Below are 19,180 nucleotides of genomic sequence, written 5' to 3'. Positions count from 1 at the left end.
ATGTATTTGGTGCGTAAATCTGTACACATGCATTGCACACAGTTTTGATAATTAATAATGACAGATGGTCCATTTTCGTCCCGTTTTGTATATTCCTTATGACAATTTTCCTTAATGCTAAGCATTTTCCCTTTAATTCCTGTGTCTCGTCTTGAAGTTTTACAATATCCATAAATCTTATAGTTCTCATTTTCAAATGAGAACAATAGGGTGAAATTTGCTGCAATTTACCCAATAATCAAATTATGCATTATTCACTTCAGATTCCTCTTCAGACACAAAATTCAATCCCTATGCCCAACGTCCACCGCAAAAGGCATTCAAACACAACAAATAATCATTATCTTTTATTCCGATATGAAAATCATCACAGATAACGCATTACAAAACTTTTCATGAAAATACAGAGGCGGGAAATAAAAAGAAACGCATCTTTCCACGGGGTAAATTTCGAGGTCGACCTTAACCTCCCCCTCGAGCACGCACTGGCCACTCGAATTTAACACGTGGTTTTACGGGGGCCAAATCCGACGGCACAGACGTAGAGGCGGCCGAGGCTTCCAATAACTCACGAAGAAAACAAAATAATGATCAATTTAATATTTTTGTAATAAATCAATTTAATATTCAAATAAAAAAGATGCATTTTTCTCATATTTTGCACAACGATCTAAGGTAATGAACTGATTGTGTATGGTTTTAGTTGTATGCCTTCTTACCGTCGCTGATGTAGGCCCAAAATACACGTCACATGCAACCCCTTCAATTAAGAGTAACCAAACTACAAAATACTTTTCGGACTCGAAAACATAGAGCATTATGTTCACGAAAGAAACTTTTCGTCGATTCAACTTAAATCTGCATCGAAAACATTCAGTCCACAAAGAAAGAATAACATGGCATTAATAAAACTTATAGACGACTTATCACTGGTCTTTGTCTGACAAAAAGAGAATCTGGTGGGAAGAGAGAGAACCCAGAATGGAAGATCACACCGTCACCAATTTACGCTACAAAAACTGCTTTCAATTTCCTTAAGGTTTGAGACAAAATGAAGAAGATAAACCCAACAAAAATAAAAGGAAGAAATGAAAAAATAATCCGACAGAGCGAGCGCGTGCCAGGCCCTCCTCCCCCGCCCTCCCCTCGGCTACCGCGCCTGCTCGTCGGCGGCGGCGGCGGCGGCGTCGAGGTCCGGGCCGCGGTAGGCGCCCCTGGCCACGCAGAAGGCGATCAGCTCCCGCCAGCACTCGTCCCGCCGCAGCAGCCACGGGTTCCCCACCAGCACCAGCACGGACTGCGCTCGCGTCACGGCCACGTTGAAGCGGCGCCGGCACTGCACGAAGCCCAGGCTGTGCTGCAAGTCCACCTGCGGGGAAGGAAGGAAGGAAGGAATGATGATGGATTATTTTGAGGGAGAGAGGAAGAGAGAGAGGGGAGATGGAAGGAGGAAGAGGAAAGAGAGAGAGGGAGGCTGCATGAGGTGTGTGTGTATCCTTGATGTGTGTTTACGTCTTTTCGAGTACATGTGAGCAATTTAACAAGTGTTTAGGTGTGCGATAGAACATGAAAGAGTTCAATTAGGATTTCAAAAGATTATCCAAAATATTTCTAAAATAGAAAACAAAGTACTATAAGATTCTAAACATGGAAAAGGGGGTAAAATTGAGATAAGAAAACAGAGGGAAACAGGCCTTAAACATCAGATTAAAAAATATATAGCCAATACAAAAAGAAACACGGAAGACTTCTAAAACAAAAACAAAAAAACAAAAAAAAAAACAGAAGGATCCTCTTTGTGAACCTCAACAATTTTTTTTTTTTTAATCCGGTTTCCACAGATTAAAAGAAAAAAAAACAACACAAGTAGGCTCTTTGACCTCGACGCTGACCTCTACCAGCTCCGACGACGACCTGACCGTGGACACGACGACGGCCTTCCTCTCCTGACCCTGGAACTCCTCCACGGACCCCACCTTGACCCCTTCCGCCAGCCCGAACGTCACCAGCAGCACGCGGATCTTCTCCACCTGAGGTCATGCAGGGGGGGGGGAGGAGGGAGAAGGAAGAGAGAGAGGAGTGAGAGAGGGAAAGGAAGGGAGATGGAGAGGAGTGAGAGAGGGAGAGGAAGGGAGAAGGAAGAGGGAGAGGGAGAGGACGGAACGGGGAAGGGTAGAGGAAGTAGAGGTAAATCGGAGATAGAGGGAAAGGGGTCAGGGGGGAGAAGGAGAAAGAGGAAGGGGGGGATGAGAGGAGGAAGGGGAGAGAAAGGAGAGGTGGAACGCAGACGAGACAGGACAAGAGAGGAGAGAGGCGGGCGATAAAAGAAAAATAAAATAAAGAATTAGCAATGATATTTTTAATATTATCCTTCATTATCCTTTTTTATTATCATTATCATTATCAATAATAATAAACAGTAAAACAGCCAAGCACCACCAGCAAGAGCACCACCCTGGCCATGTCCCCGAGGCCGCCCCTCACCCACCTGCTTTCTGTAGGGCGTGATAATTCCAATATCCTGAGCCCTGAGCCCGAACTCGATGAGGCTCTTGGCGTACCTCACGGCCTGCAAGGAGAGACGGGAGAGTAAAAAAAAAAAAAAATGTTTCCTCTTGGTGCAACGTTCCTTCCTTCCCTTTTCCGCAAGAGAAAGGCGGGGAGTTGATTGTGTGCGTTGGAGAGGGATTTCCGTCGGTCTGAATCCCTTTTAAGGTGCTGTCAACACGAGCACTTTTTCCGTCCGATTTTTTTGAACAATTTTCTGAAATGTTCTCCATTTTTTGAGCGAATTGTCGATTTTCTAGTCAGATAATAATGATCGTTTCCGTCTGAAAACCTTTCCGTCAACTTTTTTAAGTCAAACATAGTCAAATTAAGAGCTATATTCGAGAATGTTTATATTTATGTTAAATAAAATTGTAAAAAAAATTGACGGAAAAAGTGCTAGTGTGACACGGCCTTTAGCGTTGGAGAGCCAATGGAAGGTGGAAAAGAGGTGCGAGAAAAAGGGTGGTGACAACGAATTGGAGGAGAAAGGTGATGATGGAGGAGATGGAGAAAACGACAAGAAGAAAATCCGCCATTAATGCAACATGAAGAACAAAAACAGAGTTCACTAACACCAGAATAAGCGAGTGACCACCATATAAAGAGGAAAAAAGGGAGGGAGAGAGTCGTGCTGCTTCAGGAAAACCACTTTGCTAAAAGTCCAAAAATGAGAATGAGAATACCATCGAAACGCTATAGTTTCAAGAGAAGAAAAACAATAAATAAAAGAAAATAAGCGAAACGAATCTACGTGACACGTCGCAACATATTTTTTAAAAATAACACAAGAAAAAAAAACTATCCAGCACAAGAAATAAAAAAAACGAAGATAGTGCTATAGTTACACCAGAACAAAATATATATATATTTAATAAGGTAATTTGAAAAAAGGAACAAAACGCAACTAATTTTCTCAAAAAGAAAACAAAAAAACACCAAGTAAACTAATGAATTAAAAGAGAAAAAAATGTTGATCTTGGCAAACACAAGAAACACCCAAGAATAAAACAGTCCGTCAAAAGAAAACAATATACATTTCTTGTCAAAAGCAACAGCACAGGATAAGCGATAAACCAAAAGAGAAAGGGGAAAGGGAAGAAAAGGTGATAATTATAATGATGACCAAGGGATGACCAGAAAAAAGAGTAAGAACTAGATCTGCCCTCCCCTCCCCTCTTCCCCTACTTCCTCCCCTAAACTCCCCTTTTCCCTCCCTTACCCTCCGTCTTCCCCCCTCCCTCTTCCCCTTCTTCCTCCTCTCCCTCACCCTTCCCCTCTCCTCCCCCACCCTTCCCTTCCCCTCCCTTCTCCTCCCGTTCATACCTTCCCCTCCTTCCTCCCCTTTTTCCCCTCTCCCCTCCCCCACCCTTCCCTTCCCTCTCCTCTCACTTCCCCTTCTTCCCCTTCCCTCCTCCCCCTCCCCTTCTCCCCCTATCCTCTCCCCCTATCCTCTCCCCCTCCCTTCGCCTCCCCTCCCCTCCCCTCCCCTCCCCTCCCCTCCCCTCCCCTCCCCTCCCCTCCCCTCCCCTCCCCTATCCTCTCTCCCTCCCTTTCCCCCTCCCCTCCCCTTCTCCCCCCTCCCCTTCTCACCCCTCCCCTCCTCCTTTCTCCCCTTCTCCACCCCTCCCCTTCTTCCCCTATCCTCTCCCCTCCTCCTTCCTCCCTTCCCCTCCCCTTCTCCCCCCCCTCCCCCCCTCCCCTCCCCTTCCCTCCCCTCCTTCCTCTCCTCCTCCTTCCTCTCCTCCTCCTTCCTCTCCTCCTCCTTCCTCCCCACCCACCCCTAGCTCACCTGGAAGGCCTCGGCGGGGTTGAACCACGAGGGCGAGTCCCCCTCCTGGCAGTTGTCGCTCACCAGGCCGTGGAAGAGCAGCGGGCACGTGGGGTTCGGCAGCTCCGACCACCCGAGCACGCCCTCTTGCTTCTGTGGGCGTGGGAACGGGCGGATGGGGGTGTGGGGGGGGCGTTTAGAAATGGTAGACGTGAGTGTGTGTTGCTGGGTTTTTTATCGTTATTAATGTTTATCATATTCATTATTGTCTTCATTATTATAATTTGACATGATCATTATCTTTGTCACTATCATTATCATGGTTACCATTACCTATTATTCCCTCTCGCTCTCTTCTCCCCTTTCTCCCTATCTTCTTTTATCACTATCTCCTTCCTCCCCACCTCTCTCTCTCTCTCTCTCTCTCTCTCTCTCTCTCTCTCTCTCTCTCTCTCTCTCTCTCTCTCTCTCTCTCTCTCTCTCTCTCTCTCTCTCTCTCTCTCTCTCTCTCTCTCTCTCTCTCACACACACACACACACACACACACACACACACACACACACACACACACACACACACACACACACACACACACACACACACACACACACACACACACATATTTCCTCCGTCTCTCCCTCTCTCCCTTTCCCCCTCTCCTCTCTGCCTCGCCCACCCCCCTCCCTCCCTCCCTCCCGCCTCACCTCCCGGTCGGCGTGGGCGGCGAGGCTGTCGTGGTAGAACAGCCTGGAGGGGACGGCCAGGATGTCCGGGTGGGAGCGGTAGTTCCTGCACAGCTGCGTCACCAGGTGGGGCTCGTACACCCAGGAGAGGTCGTCCATCCGCTGGGCCTGGGGGGGAGAGGGTGGGGGTGGGGGGTGGGGGGGATGCGATCTGGATTATTCAATTGTGGTTGTTTGAAAAAGGTTCTTGTTGGTTTTGTAGACGCTGAGCTCTTGAGTGTAGTTATAATTAACTGGTTCTTCTATGTATATAAAAAAATATATATACCGTAAGCTTAGTAGGATTTAGATCAGTATAATATATATACATATATCAATAATATATAGAGATATAGATATAGGTAGATGCCTATATAGATTAAATAGATATGGACACACTCACCCACACTCTCATCACCCTCTCCCTCACCCTCCCTCCCCACTCCCTCCCACCCTCCCTCCCCACTCCCACCCTCCCTCCTCACTCCCCACTCCCACCCTCCCTCCCCACTCCCAACTCCCACCCTCCCTCCTCACTCCCCACTCCCACCCCCTCCTCACTCCCCCACTCCCCCATTCCCTCCCCACTCCCAACCACCCTCCCTCCCCACTCCCACCCTCCCTCCCACTCCCACTCCCACCCTCCTCCCCACTCCCACCTCCTCACTCCCACCCTCCCTCCCCACTCCCACCCTCCCTCCCCACTCCCCCACTCCCTCACTCCTACCCTCCCACTCCCACCCTCCTCCCACTCCCCACTCCCTCCCCATTCCCCACCCTCCCTCCCCATTCCCCACTCCCACCCTCCCTCCACACTCCCCACTCACACCCTCCCTCCCCACTCCCCACTCCCCACCCTCCCTCCCACTCCCCACTCACACCTCCCTCCCACTCCCACACTCCTCACTCCCACCCCTCCCTCCCCACTCCCACCCTCCCTCCACACTCCCCACTCCTCACTCCTACCCCTCCCCACTCCTCCCTCCCCACTCCTCCCTCCCCACTCCCCCATTCCTCACTCCTACCCTCCCCACTCCCCATTCCTACCCTCCCCCTACCCACCCTACCCTCCCCCACCTCCCCCTCACCTGGTAGAGGACGGAGCCGCAGAGCCTGTGCAGGAAGGACAGGTCGAGGCCGAACCTCCTGGCGGCGGCGCTGTGCACGACGGGGCCCAGCTGCTCGGGGTCGCCCGCCACCACGATCTGGCCCGACACCCTGTTCACGAGGCTGGAAGGCGCGGGGACTCGTTAGCAAAAATGGTAAAAAAAAAAAAAAAAAAAAAAAAAAAAGGCTAAAAGGGTTGTAATATTTTACAAATAAAGTCTACAATAAAAACACTATTTCACCCCTAAAAAAATGGAGAGTTCATCACCCCCTCCCCCCACCCACACACACGCACACAGACATAGAAAGACCGAGAAAGAGAGAGAGAGAGAGAGAGAGAGAGAGAGAGAGAGAGAGAGAGAGAGAGAGAGAGAGAGAGAGAGAGAGAGAGAGAGAGAGAGAGAGAGAGAGAGAGAGAGAGAGAAAGAGAGAGAGAGAGAGAGAGAGATGCCCTCACCCCAGCGCCAGCAGGCACTCGGGCTCGGTCAGCTGGCCCGCCTCGTCGACGAACACGTGGCTGAAGTGGCCTCCGTGCAGCCCCAGGGTGTACAGCAGCCCCGACGTCGCCGCTGTGGTCACGACGACGCGCTGGCGGACACGCACGGCCAGGTCGTCGCCGTTGCAGCTGAAGGGGCGGAGGGCCTCGGGCACGCCCTCCTCCTGCCTCTGCCGGGGGAGGGAGAGAGGTCATGGTGGAAAGGAGGTCATTTGGGAGGGAGGTCACGGTGGAAAGGAGGTCATTTGGGAGGGAGGACACGGTGGAAAGGAGGTCATTTGGGAGGGAGGTCATGGTGGGGGAGGGAGGACACGGTGGAAAGGAGGTCATTTGGGAGGGAGGACACGGTGGAAAGGAGGTCAATTGGGAGGGAGGTCATGGTGGGGGAGGAAGGACATGGTGGAAAGGTCATTTGGGAAAAGAGGGCATGTTGGAGGAGGAAAGTCATGGTGGGTAAGAGGGCATGTTAGGGGAGGGGGGTCATGTTGGGAGGGATATCATGTGGGGAAAGAGGGCATGTTGGGGAGAAGGGAAAACCAAAAAATCCTAACACTACAATGACGGTTAAAATGCACAAAAGTTAAAATACAGGACATACCTAACAGTTCCCGAAACAGACGTCTGATCCAGCAAAAGCAAACCACAAAATAGTAATTAAGTTCATATACAGGATATATTAGTTTATACTTTCTGAAACAGCGATACACCCGCTCAATTCTAATAACCGAGCAAATATGACCCACTAAATACCAATAACTGATCAAATATTCCCTCCATAAATACAAACAAATAGTCAATCACAACCCTCCTAAATACCAATCAATAAGCAAGGGCTAAACACTTCACAGCGAAGGACGCCTCTCGGAGCAAGGCCGTCCCTGATAGGACGTCCCACAAAGGGCGTCCCCGAGAGGGCGTCCCCGAGAGGGTGTCCCAGAGAGGGTGTCCCCGAGAGGGCGTCCCAGAGAGGGTGTCCCAGAGAGGGCGTCCCCGAGAGGGCGTCCCCGAGAGGGCTTACGTGGAAGGGGTTGAGCCTGACGAGGTCCGCGTGGCCGAGGCGCCCCGACGCCAGCAGCCGCTCCGCCACGAGGTCCGAGGCGCTGTTCGACGGCGTCACGATCACTAGCCTTGGGTGCGGAAATAACGAGGTTAGATATGTATATGTATATGTATATGTATATGTATATATACATGTATATATATATGTATATATATATGTATATATATAAATATATATATATATATATATATGTATATATATATGTATATATATATATATATATATATATATATGTATATATATATGTATATATATATACATATATATATACATATATATATACATATATATATATACATATATATATACATATATATATATATATATATATATATATACATATATATATATATATATATATATAAATATTTATACATAACTGGAAACAACAGCTGATTCGAAATCTGGCGGGGCTTTAGTGATCGAATGGCGTGCCGGAAATGGTCGAAGCTTGGAATGTCAGGTGGATAAATCGAAAGAGTTGAAAGGTACAGTGGAATGGTAGACACATTCAAAAAATGCGATAATGGAATCCTAGAAACATACCTGCTAAGATAGGATGGAAATCTTGATACTGATTCAGCAAAATACCCTAGGACGCAGAAAGGAATTTTCGCATATGACTCCTTCCCTACCCTCATTCCCTCCCCCATCCTCCTCCCCTTTCCCTCCCCACCTCCTCCCCATCCTCCTCCCCTTCCCCTCCCCACCTCCTCCCCCATCCTCCTCCCCTTCCCCTCCCCACCTCCTCCCCATCCGCCTCCCCATCCCCTCCCCACCTCCTCCCCTTCCCTTCCCCACCTCCTCCCCATCCGCCTCCCCATCCCCTCCCCACCTCCTCCCCCATCCTCCTCCCCTTCCCCTCCCCACCTCCTCCCCAAGCGCCCCTCACCTGCTGTGCGCCACCATGGAGAGCACCTGCAACGCCGCCTCCACCAGCGTGACCGTCTTGCCCGTGCCCGGCGGCCCGTAGATGACGTAGGGCAGGGGCCGCGTGCTGCCCTCCAGCACCCTCCGCACGGCCAGCTTCTGCTCCGCGTTCAGCTGCCTGTTGGCCCAACGCAGCGTCGGCAGCTGGGAGGGGGGCGCTCGACCTAGGGGGAGAGGGGCAGAAGGGGGGGGGTCAGAATCATGTGTAAAAAAAATCATCGTTAAAATTATCTTAGTTTCTCATAATAAGATAAAATCAAAGGAATAATGATTGAACTCCCATGAAACTGGAATTCCCGAATAACAGTTAGTTTCTTTTGTGACTATCAAATACACGAAATTTTAATGAAAAGCATTAATCAGAATGTCGAAATGCATCACACTCCTACACGAGACACTCCTACCCTTCCTCCTCAGGGAGTTGATGGGGAGGACGGGAATGCAGTAGCCGTCTTCTGCGCCGCCTGCGTCCGCGCTGGGGCGCCCCCTGCCTTCGACAGGTCGCCCTGGCAGCCTTGTGGCGCCAGATACATTCTGGACGGACGCAGGCGCTGCCTGCTCCACGCCGTTGCAGGCCGGGGCCCGCGCAGCCTGCCCTCCCTCACGTCCCTGGAGGGCAGAGGTCAAGGAAAGCGCGCCCGGCGGCGCCTGCACGCGGCTCCCTCTCGCGTTCCCCGCTGGCTCGGGGTCCTGTTTCGGGCTGGCGTGGGGGACGGGCCTCGAATCCTTCGCGCCCTCTCCTGCCGCGTGGTCGGACCTCTGCGACCTCCTCCTCCGCTTCCTCTCGCCGTGCCTGTTGCCTTGCAGCCCCATCAGCAGCAGCGTCTGACTCATCTTCAGTGACCTCGAGGGCGTATGATTCCAAAACGGCCTTCCGTCCGACGCCACCGAACCGTCATCCGGTTTCCTCGCTTCGGCTTGGCAGCAAACGGCGCCGTCTCCGCCCCTTTCATTCTCTCCTGCGTCACCTTCTGCTGCGCCTCCGCCTCCAAGCGCCGCCTCGCCGTGCTCTCCTCCTCCTCCTCCTCCTCTTCCTTTAGCCGAAGTTGGTCCCGGCGAGAGAGTGGCGACGCCCGCGAAGCCATTCCACCTTCCCGCATCGGCAGGCCCGGGGAAGAGGCAGGCGCCGTTCGCCTCCCTCGTCTTCGTCCTGGCGCCGTGCCTGCCTCCCTCACCCCCGAGCTCTCTCGCCTCGTCGTCGCTGAAGGACTTGGAGGAGTTGGAGCTGGAGCCGGAGGAGGGGACGCCGAAGAGGCGCGTCACCACGGGGATCCTCGGCGGCGTGTGCTTGGGCTCGGGGGTGGCGGCGCCGCCCTGCGCTGCCCTCCACCCTCGGCCGGCGTCCCTGCACACGGAATCAGCGTCCGGGGTCGCATCGCAGCCTGGCTGCTTGCCCACGTCTGTGGCTCCGTCTGCAGGAACGCCACTCGATCCCAATCCCTTGCCGCCGAGGAGTGGGGGATCACTAGAGGAACAGCACACACGATCCGCCTCCTCCGCCTCGCACTCCTCCTCAATCACGACGTCCTCGTCGTCGTCGTCACCGTCCTTAAAACCACTAGGAACTTCAGTTTCTGCGCCGCCGCCCTCCCCTTCGTCTCGGATGCCGTTGCTTTCACAGGACCCACCCCTGCTCTTCGTCTGCTCTTCCTCAAACTCCTTCCTGCTCTCCTCCTCCAGTCCTCGTCCTCCTCGACGATCCTCAGCACCGCCCAGGCTCTCTCCCGAGGGACAAGGAGGAGAGGTTCCGCCGCTGAATGGCCCTCCGGTGGCCCCCTCCCCCACGCTAGACGCAGGAGCCTCCTCCCCCTCGGGCGGAGTCCTCCCCCCCCTCCGCCGGTACACGCAAGTGGGAACCTCGAGGTCCACGTACGACACCTGCGGCAGCTGGAGCCTCAGCTTGGAGGGGAAGAGGACGTCGGGGCCGAGCTGCTTCATGGCGAAGTCGAGGGCGAAGTGGCACCGACGGAGGGGCGTGCGGTTGAACCTGAACTGGATGGCGTAGTCCTCGCCCCGGTACAGCTGGTGGAACGTCGGGTGGAACTTCAGCAGCACCTGCGGGGAAAGGACGCAGGTCAGCCCGTGCGAAGACCCTGGCCTCAAGGGCTTCTCCAAGGACCCTCTTCCTCGGAGGCTGCGTCGCCGGCCTCCTCCCCTCCCGAGAATAGGGATGCCCTGAGCGGGAGAGGAAACCCTGCTTCTTTGGGGGTGAAATAGGGCAAAAAAAGGAAATGATCGGTCACGGAAAAAACCCTAAAGAAACACTTGGGCGTTTCCTCTCCCTTATCTCAATCAGATAACGCCGCCCCATGAGCAAAGCCCTTCCTCCACGAATTTCCCGCCGGGGCCGCGAGATAAGACACCGACGTCATCCCTCCAAAGCGACGCTAATCCAGAACTCGTAAGCCCTCCCCCCCCCACATACCCCCCACATACCCACCCCATACCCCACCACACCCTCCCCCACTTCCTCCCCAACGCAACGCATTTATAAGCCCGATTCCCCCGCCGAAGACACTCAATTGCACTGCCGGAGACCCTGCAACCGCTCGCCCTCGCATCCCCGTCGCTGAAATGGCCAAGATTTCCGCCGTCCTCCTGGGCCTGCTCGCCGCCGCCGCCGCCGCGTCTGCGTCTGCGTCTGCGGTGACGTCCTGCGGTGAGCAACTGCTGGTTTTCTTGTGTGTGGGTGTGGGTGTGGATGTGAGTGAGTGAGTGAGTGAGTGAGTGAGTGAGTGAGTGAGTGAGTGAGTGAGTGAGTGAGTGAGTGAGTGAGTGAGTGAGTGAGTGAGTGAGTGAGTGTGAGTGTGAGTGTGAGTAAATAATAATTTAGGCTTTGCTGTGACAGGCTCTTGTGACATTAGTCAAGTCGTGGCTTGTCTGTTTATTGTGCTGAGTTTTTTTCTAACGAACGAACTGCAGCGGGAACGACGAAGGGAAGAAAGAACAAGAAAGGCCTATTCTCGCGTTTTCTTGTTCTTCCCCTTCGTCGTTCCGGTCTTCCAACCTCCTCCACTCACACGCCCTTCCCCTCTCTCTCCCCCCTCCACCCCCACCCCTCCACCCTCCCCCCGTACCTTCCAGGCCACACCAGCTGCCCCGAGAACTTCGTGCTGCTGTCGGGCCGCTGCCTCAACGTCACGACCGACACGTACCGGGGATCGGGCAAGCCGCTGCCGTGGGCCGAGGCGCGGGAGCGGTGCAGGGCCATGGCCGCCGGGGAGTGGGCCGCCGACCTGGCCAGCGTGGACCTCCCGCTGCTCGCCGCCTTCACGGACTTCATCAGGAAGCACATTCCCGGTGAGGACTCGGAGGGGGAGGGGGTTGGGGGGGTTGGGAGGGAGGAGGGAAGAGAAGGTAGGAGGGGAGGGGAGGGGGTTGGGAGGGAGGAGGGAGGAGGGAAGGAAGGAAGGGAAGGGAAAGGAAAGGAAAGGAAAGGAAAGAGAGAGGAAGGGAAGGTGCAGGGCCATGGCCGCCGGGGAGTGGGGCCGCCGACCTGGCCAGCGTGGACCTCCCGCTGCTCGCCGCCTCCCCGGCCTTCAGCAGGAAGCCCATCCCCGGTGAGGCCTCGGGGGGGGAGGGGGTGGGGGGGGTTGGGAGGGAGAGGGAAGGGAAGGTAGGAGGGGAGGGGAGGGGGTTGGGGGGAGTGAGGGAGGAGGGAAGGAGGGAAGGGAAGGGAAAGAAAGGAAAGGAAAGGAAAGGAAAGGAGAGGAAGGGAAGGTGCAGGGCCATGGCCGCCGGGGAGTGGGCCGCCGACCTGGCCAGCGTGGACCTCCCGCTGCTCGCCGCCTTCACGGACTTCATCAGGAAGCACATTCCCGGTGAGGACTCGGAGGGGGAGGGGGTTGGGGGGTTGGGAGGGAGGAGGGAGGGAAGGGAAGGAGGAGAGGGGAGGAGGGTTGGGAGGGAGGAGGGAGGAGGGAAGGAGGGAAGGGAAGGGAAGGGAAGGGAAAGAAAGGAAAGGAAAGGAAAGGAAGGGAAGGTGCAGGGCCATGGCCGCCGGGGAGTGGGCCGCCGACCTGGCCAGCGTGGACCTCCCGCTGCTCGCCGCCTTCACGGACTTCATCAGGAAGCACATTCCCGGTGAGGACTCGGAGGGGGAGGGGGTTGGGGGCGTTGCGAGGGAGGAGGGAAGGAAAGGTAGGAGGGGAGGGGAGGGGGTTGGGAGGGAGGAGGGAAGGAGGGAAGGGAAAGGAAAGAAAGGAAAGGAATGGAAGGGAAGGTGCAGGGGCCATGGCCGCCGGGGAGTGGGCCGCCGACCTGGCCAGCGTGGACCTCCCGCTGCTCGCCGCCTTCACGGACTTCATCATAGGGAAGCACATTCCCCTGGTGGAGGGACTCCTGGGAGGGGGAGGGGGTTGGGGGCGTTGGAGGAGGGAGGAAGCGGAAAGGCAGCATGTGCAGGGAGGGGAGTGGGAGGAACTGGGTAGGGAGGAGATGGGAAGGGAGGTGTGGGAAAGGAAAGAAAGCAGGGAAAGCAAGGAAAGGAAGGGAAGGCAGCAGGTCACGCGCTGGGGAGTGGGCTGCCGACCCGGCTGTGCTGTGGACCTCCCTGCTGCTCGCCGCTCTTCATTGACTTCATCAGGAAGCACATTCCTGGTGAGGACCTCTGGATGGGGGAGGGGGTTGGTGCCAGAGGGAGGAGGGAAGCAGGCCCAGAGGGGAGGGAGGGGGTTGGGGGGAGGAGGGAGGAGGGAAGGAGGGAAGGGAAGGGGAAAGAAAGGAAAGGAAAGGAAAGGAAAGGAGAGGAAGGGGAAGGTGCAGGGCCATGGCCGCCGGGGGAGTGGGCCGCCGACCTGGCCAGCGTGGACCTCCCGCTGCTCGCCGCCTTCACGGACTTCATCAGGAAGCACATTCCCGGTGAGGACTCGGAGGGGAGGGGGTTGGGGGGTTGGGAGGGAGGAGGGGAGGGAAGGGAAGGTAGGAGGGGAGGGGAGGGGGTTGGGAGGGAGGAGGGAGGAGGGAAGGAGGGAAGGGAAAGAAAGGAAAGGAAAGGAAAGGAAAGGAAAGGAAGGGAAGGTGCAGGGCCATGGCCGCCGGGGAGTGGGCCGCCGACCTGGCCAGCGTGGACCTCCCGCTGCTCGCCGCCTTCACGGACTTCATCGAGAAACACATTCCCGGTGAGGACTCGGAGGGGGGGGAGGGAAGGGAAGGGAAGGAAGGGAAGGGAAAGAAAGAGAAGGGAAGGAAAGAAAGAGAAGGGAAGGGAAAGAAAGAGAAGGGAAGGGAAGGGAAGGGAAAGAAAGAGAAGGGAAGGGAAGGGAATGGAAGGGAAGGGAAGGGAAAGAAAGAGAAGGGAAGGGAAAGAAAGAGAAGGGAAGGGAAAGAAAGAGAAGGGCAGGGCAAGCCAAGGCAAGCCAAGGCAGGGCTAGGCAGGGAGGGGCAGTTGCATGGCATTTGGGGAGGCGCAAAATGTAGCTCAGAACCACTAACTGATAGTCTGCATTTATATATATATATATATACGGGGATGCTGACAGCCTGAAACATACAGACATAGACAGTAACAAATACAGACAAAAGTCAAGTAACCGACACAGACCAAGACAGACCAACAGACATAAACGAAGAGCGATAAACAGGCACCCACAGACAGACAGACAGACAGACAGACAGACAGACAGACAGACACACAGACACACACACAGACACACACACACACACACACACACACACACACACACACACACACACACACACACACACACACACACACACACACACACACACACACACACACACACACACCCTCAACCACAGCCAAACACCGGACCGCTTGACCTGACCTGACCTCCTCACAATCCCGCCCCTTGAGCCCAACCTCACACGTGTCTCCCTCCCTCCCGCCCACGAGGCATGAGCACCTACGTCTTCTGGGCGGGCGCGCGCAAGGTGGACGGCGAGTGGCAGGCGCTGGACGGCACGCCCATCGACCCCCTCGGCTACTTGTAAGTGCCACGCCCACGACGCTGGAGAAATTTGATGCTAATGATAATGATAATGATAATGATGATGATAGTGGTAATATAAACAAAAACGTGTAAATGAGATATTCCCATTCTAAAACACCCTCTTATTCCCATTCTAAAACACTCTCTAACTACCTCTCTCCCCTTCCATCGCCCTCCCTTCCCCTTCTCCCTTCCCCCTCCTCTCCTCACCCCTTTCCCCCCTCACCCCTTTCCCCATCCCCTCCCTTCCCCCTCCTCCCTTCCCCTTCCCTCCTTCTCCTCACCCCCATCCCCTCCCTTCCCCCCTCCCCTTCCCCTCACCCCCATCCCTTCCTCCCCTTCCCTTCCCCCTTCCCCCTTCTCCCTTCTCCCTTCTCCCTTCTCCCTTCTCCCTTCTCCCTTCTCCCTTCTCCCTTCCCCCTCCCTCACCCCCTTCCCTTCCCCCCATCCCCCTCTCCCTTCCCTTCCCCTCCCTTCACCCCCATCCCCTCCCTTCCCCCTTTCCCCTCACCCCTCACCCCCATCCCTCCCCTCACCCCATCCCCTCATCCCCTTCCCCCTCACCCCTCTCTCCCCCGCAGATGGCACATGCACCACCCCTCCGCCGCCGCCGCCCCCGACCACCACATCTACGGCATGCTGGTGCCCGCGAGCCTGCACCAGCTCCGCTTCTACCTCACGCCCTACGCCGTCAGCAGCGTCGGGCCGTCGGCGCTGTGCGAGGCCAGGCGCCGGGCGTAGAGGGGGGGGAGGAGGAGGAGGGGGGCTGGAAATTTTTGTTTGGTCTGGGATGGGGAGAGGGAGAGGGAGAGGGAGGGGGAGAGGGGGAGAGTGAGAGAGGGAGAGAGAGGGAGAGTGAGAGAATGAGAGAGAAAGAGGCTAGGGGAGAGAGGGAGAGAGGTAGAGAAAGAGAGGGAGGTAGAGAAAGAGAAGTAGAGGAAGAGAGAGCGAGAGGGCGGAGAATAAGAGAGCTAGAGAGCGAGAGAATAAGAGAGCGAGAGAGCGAGAGAATAAGAGAGCGAGAGAGCGAGAGAATAAGAGAGCGAGAGAATAAGAGAGCGAGAGAATGAGAGAGCAAGAGAATAAGAGAGCGAGAGAGGAGAGGATAAGAGAGAGAGAGATGAGAGAATAAGAGAGAGAGAGAGAGCGAGAGAATAAGAGAGAAGAGAGAGAGAGAGCGAGAGAATAAGAGAGAGAGCGAGAGAATGAGAGAGAGAGAGAAAGAGAGAGAGAGAGAGAGAGAGAGAGAGAGAGAGAGAAAGAAAGAGACAGAGTGAGAGAGAGAGAGAGAGAGAGAGAGAGAGAGAGAGAGAGAGAGAGAGAGAGAAAGAGAGAAAGAGAGAGAGTTATCTTATCTTATCTTATCTTAACTGTAAATATCTAATTACAATCATTACTGATGTTCAATATAATTTCAATAATGATCCCTCGTGTATTTCTTATACCTTATTCTGTTTAAGCCTACCGAATAAATAAACAAAGAAACCAATACAAAACAAATAAACAAACAAATGCTCACAAAATAAACAAATACAAAAATAAACAAATGCTCACAAAATAAACAAATACACAAAAATAAATGCTCACAAAATAAAAAATATATATATACACAAATGAATAAACAACAACAACAACAACAACAAAACATAATAATAATAATAATAATAATAATAATAATAATAATAATAATAATAATAATAATAATAATAATAATAATAATAATAATAATAATAATAATAATAATAATAAATAATAATACACAATAATAACAATAACAACAATAACAACAATAACAACAATAACAACAATAACAACAATAACAACAATAACAACAATAACAACAATAACAACAATAACAACAATAACAACAATAACAACAACAATAACAACAATAACAATAATAACAATAATAGCAAAAAAAATATTAACAATAATAACAATAACAACAATAACAACAATAACAATAACAACAATAATAACAATAATAACAACAACAACAACAACAACAACAATAACAATAACAATAATAGATAATACTTAACGTTACAAAACCACAGTACAAGAGACCTACACTAACCCCCCCCCTCCCCCCTGCAAGAGACCCGTCACCCTGCCCGTTTTAATTAACATCATTAACTTAATCATTAACAATAATTAACAATATTGAGGAACATTGAGGGAATTACTGGTGAATTCGTTGATAAATTCACTGATGAATTCGTTGATAAATTGAATTACTGATTAATTAATTGGTGGACTCACTGATGAATTTATCGTTGATTTTTGATGACTTTCTTAATGTATCTCCTGGTGAATCTATTGAGGAATTTATTGATGGAATTATTGATGAATCTATTGTCAATTTGTTGTGATTTGCTTGATAGTTTTAACTTGATAAATTTATTGTTGAATTTATCGATAAATTCATTATTGAATTTAGTGATGAATTTATTGCTGAATTTGTTGATAAATTCATTATTGAATTTAGTAATGAATTTATTGCTGAATTTGTTGATGGAACTACCGATGAATTTATTGTTATTTTTCAAGACTTTCTTTATGAATCTTTTGATGAATTTATTGATGAATCTATTGATAAATGTAGTGATGACCCTGAAAGAAGGGAAGGAGGAGTCATCTCTAAAAATCAAGAAAAAAAACATATACAAAAAAGTAGAAAATGATTTTGTCCTGTTTGATTTTTGTCCGTACGCTGTGTGCGTGCGTGCTTACATCCCTACATATATAATGTATTTATATACACATACAAAAATATATCTAAATGTACTTGTAAATATATATAAAGGGATATACATCCACATTTTCCCACCAACCCTGACCCACCGCAGCACGTCGCCATCGAACTGAACAAGCGACAAACCAATAAACAACAAATCTCTGTCTTAACGTGTTGTTCTTATCTTGTCGTTCCAGGAAGGGGAGAAACGCACAGGTTTTGTCCCACGACGCTTCAACTGAGCAGACTGTTCCCTGTGCCAAGAGTCTTTTGGCGTCCTCAGCGACACTCTTCAATTCTTACGTGTGTCGTTTTCTCTCGGTTTTGCTCGTTTCTCCCTCTCCCTCTCCCTCTCATTCTCCCTCTCCCTCTCCCTCTCATTCTCCCTCTCCCTCTCCTCTCCCTCTCCTCTCTCCCTCTCCTCTCCCTCTCCCTCTCCCTCTCCTCTCCCTCTCCCTCTCCCTCTCCCTCTCCCTCTCTCTCTCCCTCCCACTCTCTCTCTCTCCCTCCTCTCTCTCTCCCACTCTCTCTCTCCCCTCTCTCTCTCCCACTCTCTCTCTCCACTCTCTCTCTCCCACTCTCTCTCCCACTCTCTCTCTCCCACTCTCTCTCTCCCACTCTCTCTCCCACTCTCTCTCTCCCACTCTCTCTCCCACTCTCTCTCTCTCTCTCTCTCTCCCTCCCACTCCTATTCTCTTTCTCTCTCTCTCTCTCTCTCTCTCTCTCTCTCTCCCTCCCTCTCCCTCTCCCTCTCCCTCTCCCTCTCCCTCTCCTCTCCCACTCCCTCCCCACTCCCACTCCCTCCCCACTCCCACTCCCTCCCCACTCCCACTTCCTCCCCACTCCCTCCCCACTCCCACTCCCACTCCCACTCCCACTCCCACTCCCACTCCCACTCCCACTTCCACTTCCACTTCCACTTCCACTCCCACTTCCACTCCCACTTCCACTCCCACTTCCACTCCCACTCCCACTCCCACTCCCACACTCTCCCACTCTCGCACTCTCGCACTCTCTCTCCCACTCTTTCCGGTTGATGTGCAATCCATAACCTTTTTTTTCTTAAGTAAGGACTCCACACCACAGCACCGCAGCATCTCGTCAGATTTCGTCATGGTCGCAATCGTCTTGATCTTCGGCAAATCTTCGTCCACGTATCCGAACGCCCTCTCCGTGTCGGCCTAGCATTTTATGGGCCCTTTTTCCACTTATAATAATCACTTGATTTATGATTATATTCCAAGCCCCCCCCCCCCACCCACCCCACCCAACCCCCACCCTACATAATGATCATAATTTCATGGGCCTCTTTTCACTTATAATGATCACTTGATTTATGATTATATTCCAAGCACCCCCACCCACCCACCCAACCCCCACCCTACATAATGATGATAATTTTATGGGCCTCTTTTCACTTATAATAATCACTTGATTTATGATTATATTCCAAGCCCCCCCCACTCCACACCCCACCCAACCCCCACCCTACATAATGATCATAATTTCTATGGGCCTCTTTTCACTTATAATGATCACTTGATTTATGATTATATTCCAAGCCCCCCCACCCCACCCCCCACCCCCACCTTATATTAAATCTACACGTCTGCCGCGTGTTTAACACTCCCTAACCAACACGGGAGATATATATATATATAGGGGTCGGATTTTTCTCTCCCCGAACCTCATGCTTAATGGCTAATGGCTGAAATAAATGTGCTAGGTCAAGGTCATCCAAGGTCACACAGCACTTATAATGCCCCGAACCGATCGAAAGGCCATTTCCATTTTCCAAGTACAATGCCACTTGGATAATCGTGTGTGAGTGAGTGAGTGAGGGAGTGAGTGTGTGTGTG

General features: G+C 52.2%; 3 protein-coding genes across 5 annotated transcripts in view; 2 read left to right on the top strand and 1 right to left on the bottom strand.

Annotated features, from left to right (window-relative positions):
- Positions 1-334: 334 nt before the first annotated feature.
- LOC113817864 (RNA helicase Mov10l1-like) overlaps positions 335-19,180 on the bottom strand; it is a 52,176-nt gene continuing 33,330 nt past the window's right edge. Inside the window, exons 7-16 of one of the 2 annotated variants that reach the window (XM_070118143.1) lie at positions 9,023-10,688; positions 8,596-8,797; positions 7,662-7,770; positions 6,605-6,813; positions 6,129-6,270; positions 5,023-5,169; positions 4,340-4,471; positions 2,489-2,569; positions 1,893-2,030; positions 335-1,369 (exon numbers count right to left, since the gene is read on the bottom strand). In XM_070118143.1, coding sequence (XP_069974244.1) covers positions 1,151-1,369; positions 1,893-2,030; positions 2,489-2,569; positions 4,340-4,471; positions 5,023-5,169; positions 6,129-6,270; positions 6,605-6,813; positions 7,662-7,770; positions 8,596-8,797; positions 9,023-10,688 — 3,045 coding nt within the window. In that variant the 3' untranslated portion in view covers positions 335-1,150. The remainder of the gene's footprint in view (positions 1,370-1,892; positions 2,031-2,488; positions 2,570-4,339; positions 4,472-5,022; positions 5,170-6,128; positions 6,271-6,604; positions 6,814-7,661; positions 7,771-8,595; positions 8,798-9,022; positions 10,689-19,180) is intronic. The other variant, XM_070118144.1, reaches the window with a different exon arrangement.
- LOC138860359 (uncharacterized) lies at positions 11,131-12,458 on the top strand. The gene is made up of 3 exons (XM_070117769.1): positions 11,131-11,292; positions 11,718-11,990; positions 12,445-12,458. Exons 1-3 carry the CDS (start codon positions 11,208-11,210, stop codon positions 12,456-12,458), a joined length of 372 nt encoding a protein of 123 aa, XP_069973870.1. The 5' UTR covers positions 11,131-11,207.
- Positions 12,584-15,692, top strand: LOC113817860 (uncharacterized). 2 transcript variants are annotated; one of them, XM_070118147.1, is made up of 3 exons: positions 12,584-12,716; positions 14,488-14,581; positions 15,166-15,692. In XM_070118147.1, the coding sequence occupies exons 1-3, from the start codon at positions 12,626-12,628 to the stop codon at positions 15,323-15,325; spliced, it is 345 nt and encodes a 114-aa protein (XP_069974248.1). In that variant the 5' UTR covers positions 12,584-12,625; the 3' UTR covers positions 15,326-15,692. The 2 variants fall into 2 exon arrangements, with proteins under 2 accessions (XP_069974248.1, XP_069974247.1); XM_070118146.1 differs by lacking the exon at positions 12,584-12,716 and adding an exon at positions 13,605-13,753.

This window comes from Penaeus vannamei, chromosome 41 (genome assembly GCF_042767895.1).
Source record: "Penaeus vannamei isolate JL-2024 chromosome 41, ASM4276789v1, whole genome shotgun sequence".
NCBI lineage: Eukaryota > Metazoa > Arthropoda > Malacostraca > Decapoda > Penaeidae > Penaeus > Penaeus vannamei.
This window is presented reverse-complemented; position numbering and strand designations above follow the sequence as displayed.

What these genes read in the sequence shown, in the direction of transcription:
- LOC113817860 (XM_070118147.1), top strand. Translation starts at nt 12,626, where the DNA reads ATGGCCGCCGGGGAGTGGGCCGCCGACCTGGCCAGCGTGGACCTCCCG. An exon ending in CATCAGGAAGCACATTCCCG is followed by an intron (nt 12,717 to 14,487) that starts GTGAGGACTCGG and finishes CCCGCCCACGAG; the next exon opens with GCATGAGCACCTACGTCTTC. An exon ending in ATCGACCCCCTCGGCTACTT is followed by an intron (nt 14,582 to 15,165) that starts GTAAGTGCCACG and finishes TCTCCCCCGCAG; the next exon opens with ATGGCACATGCACCACCCCT.
- LOC138860359 (XM_070117769.1), top strand. Translation starts at nt 11,208, where the DNA reads ATGGCCAAGATTTCCGCCGTCCTCCTGGGCCTGCTCGCCGCCGCCGCC. An exon ending in GTCTGCGGTGACGTCCTGCG is followed by an intron (nt 11,293 to 11,717) that starts GTGAGCAACTGC and finishes CGTACCTTCCAG; the next exon opens with GCCACACCAGCTGCCCCGAG.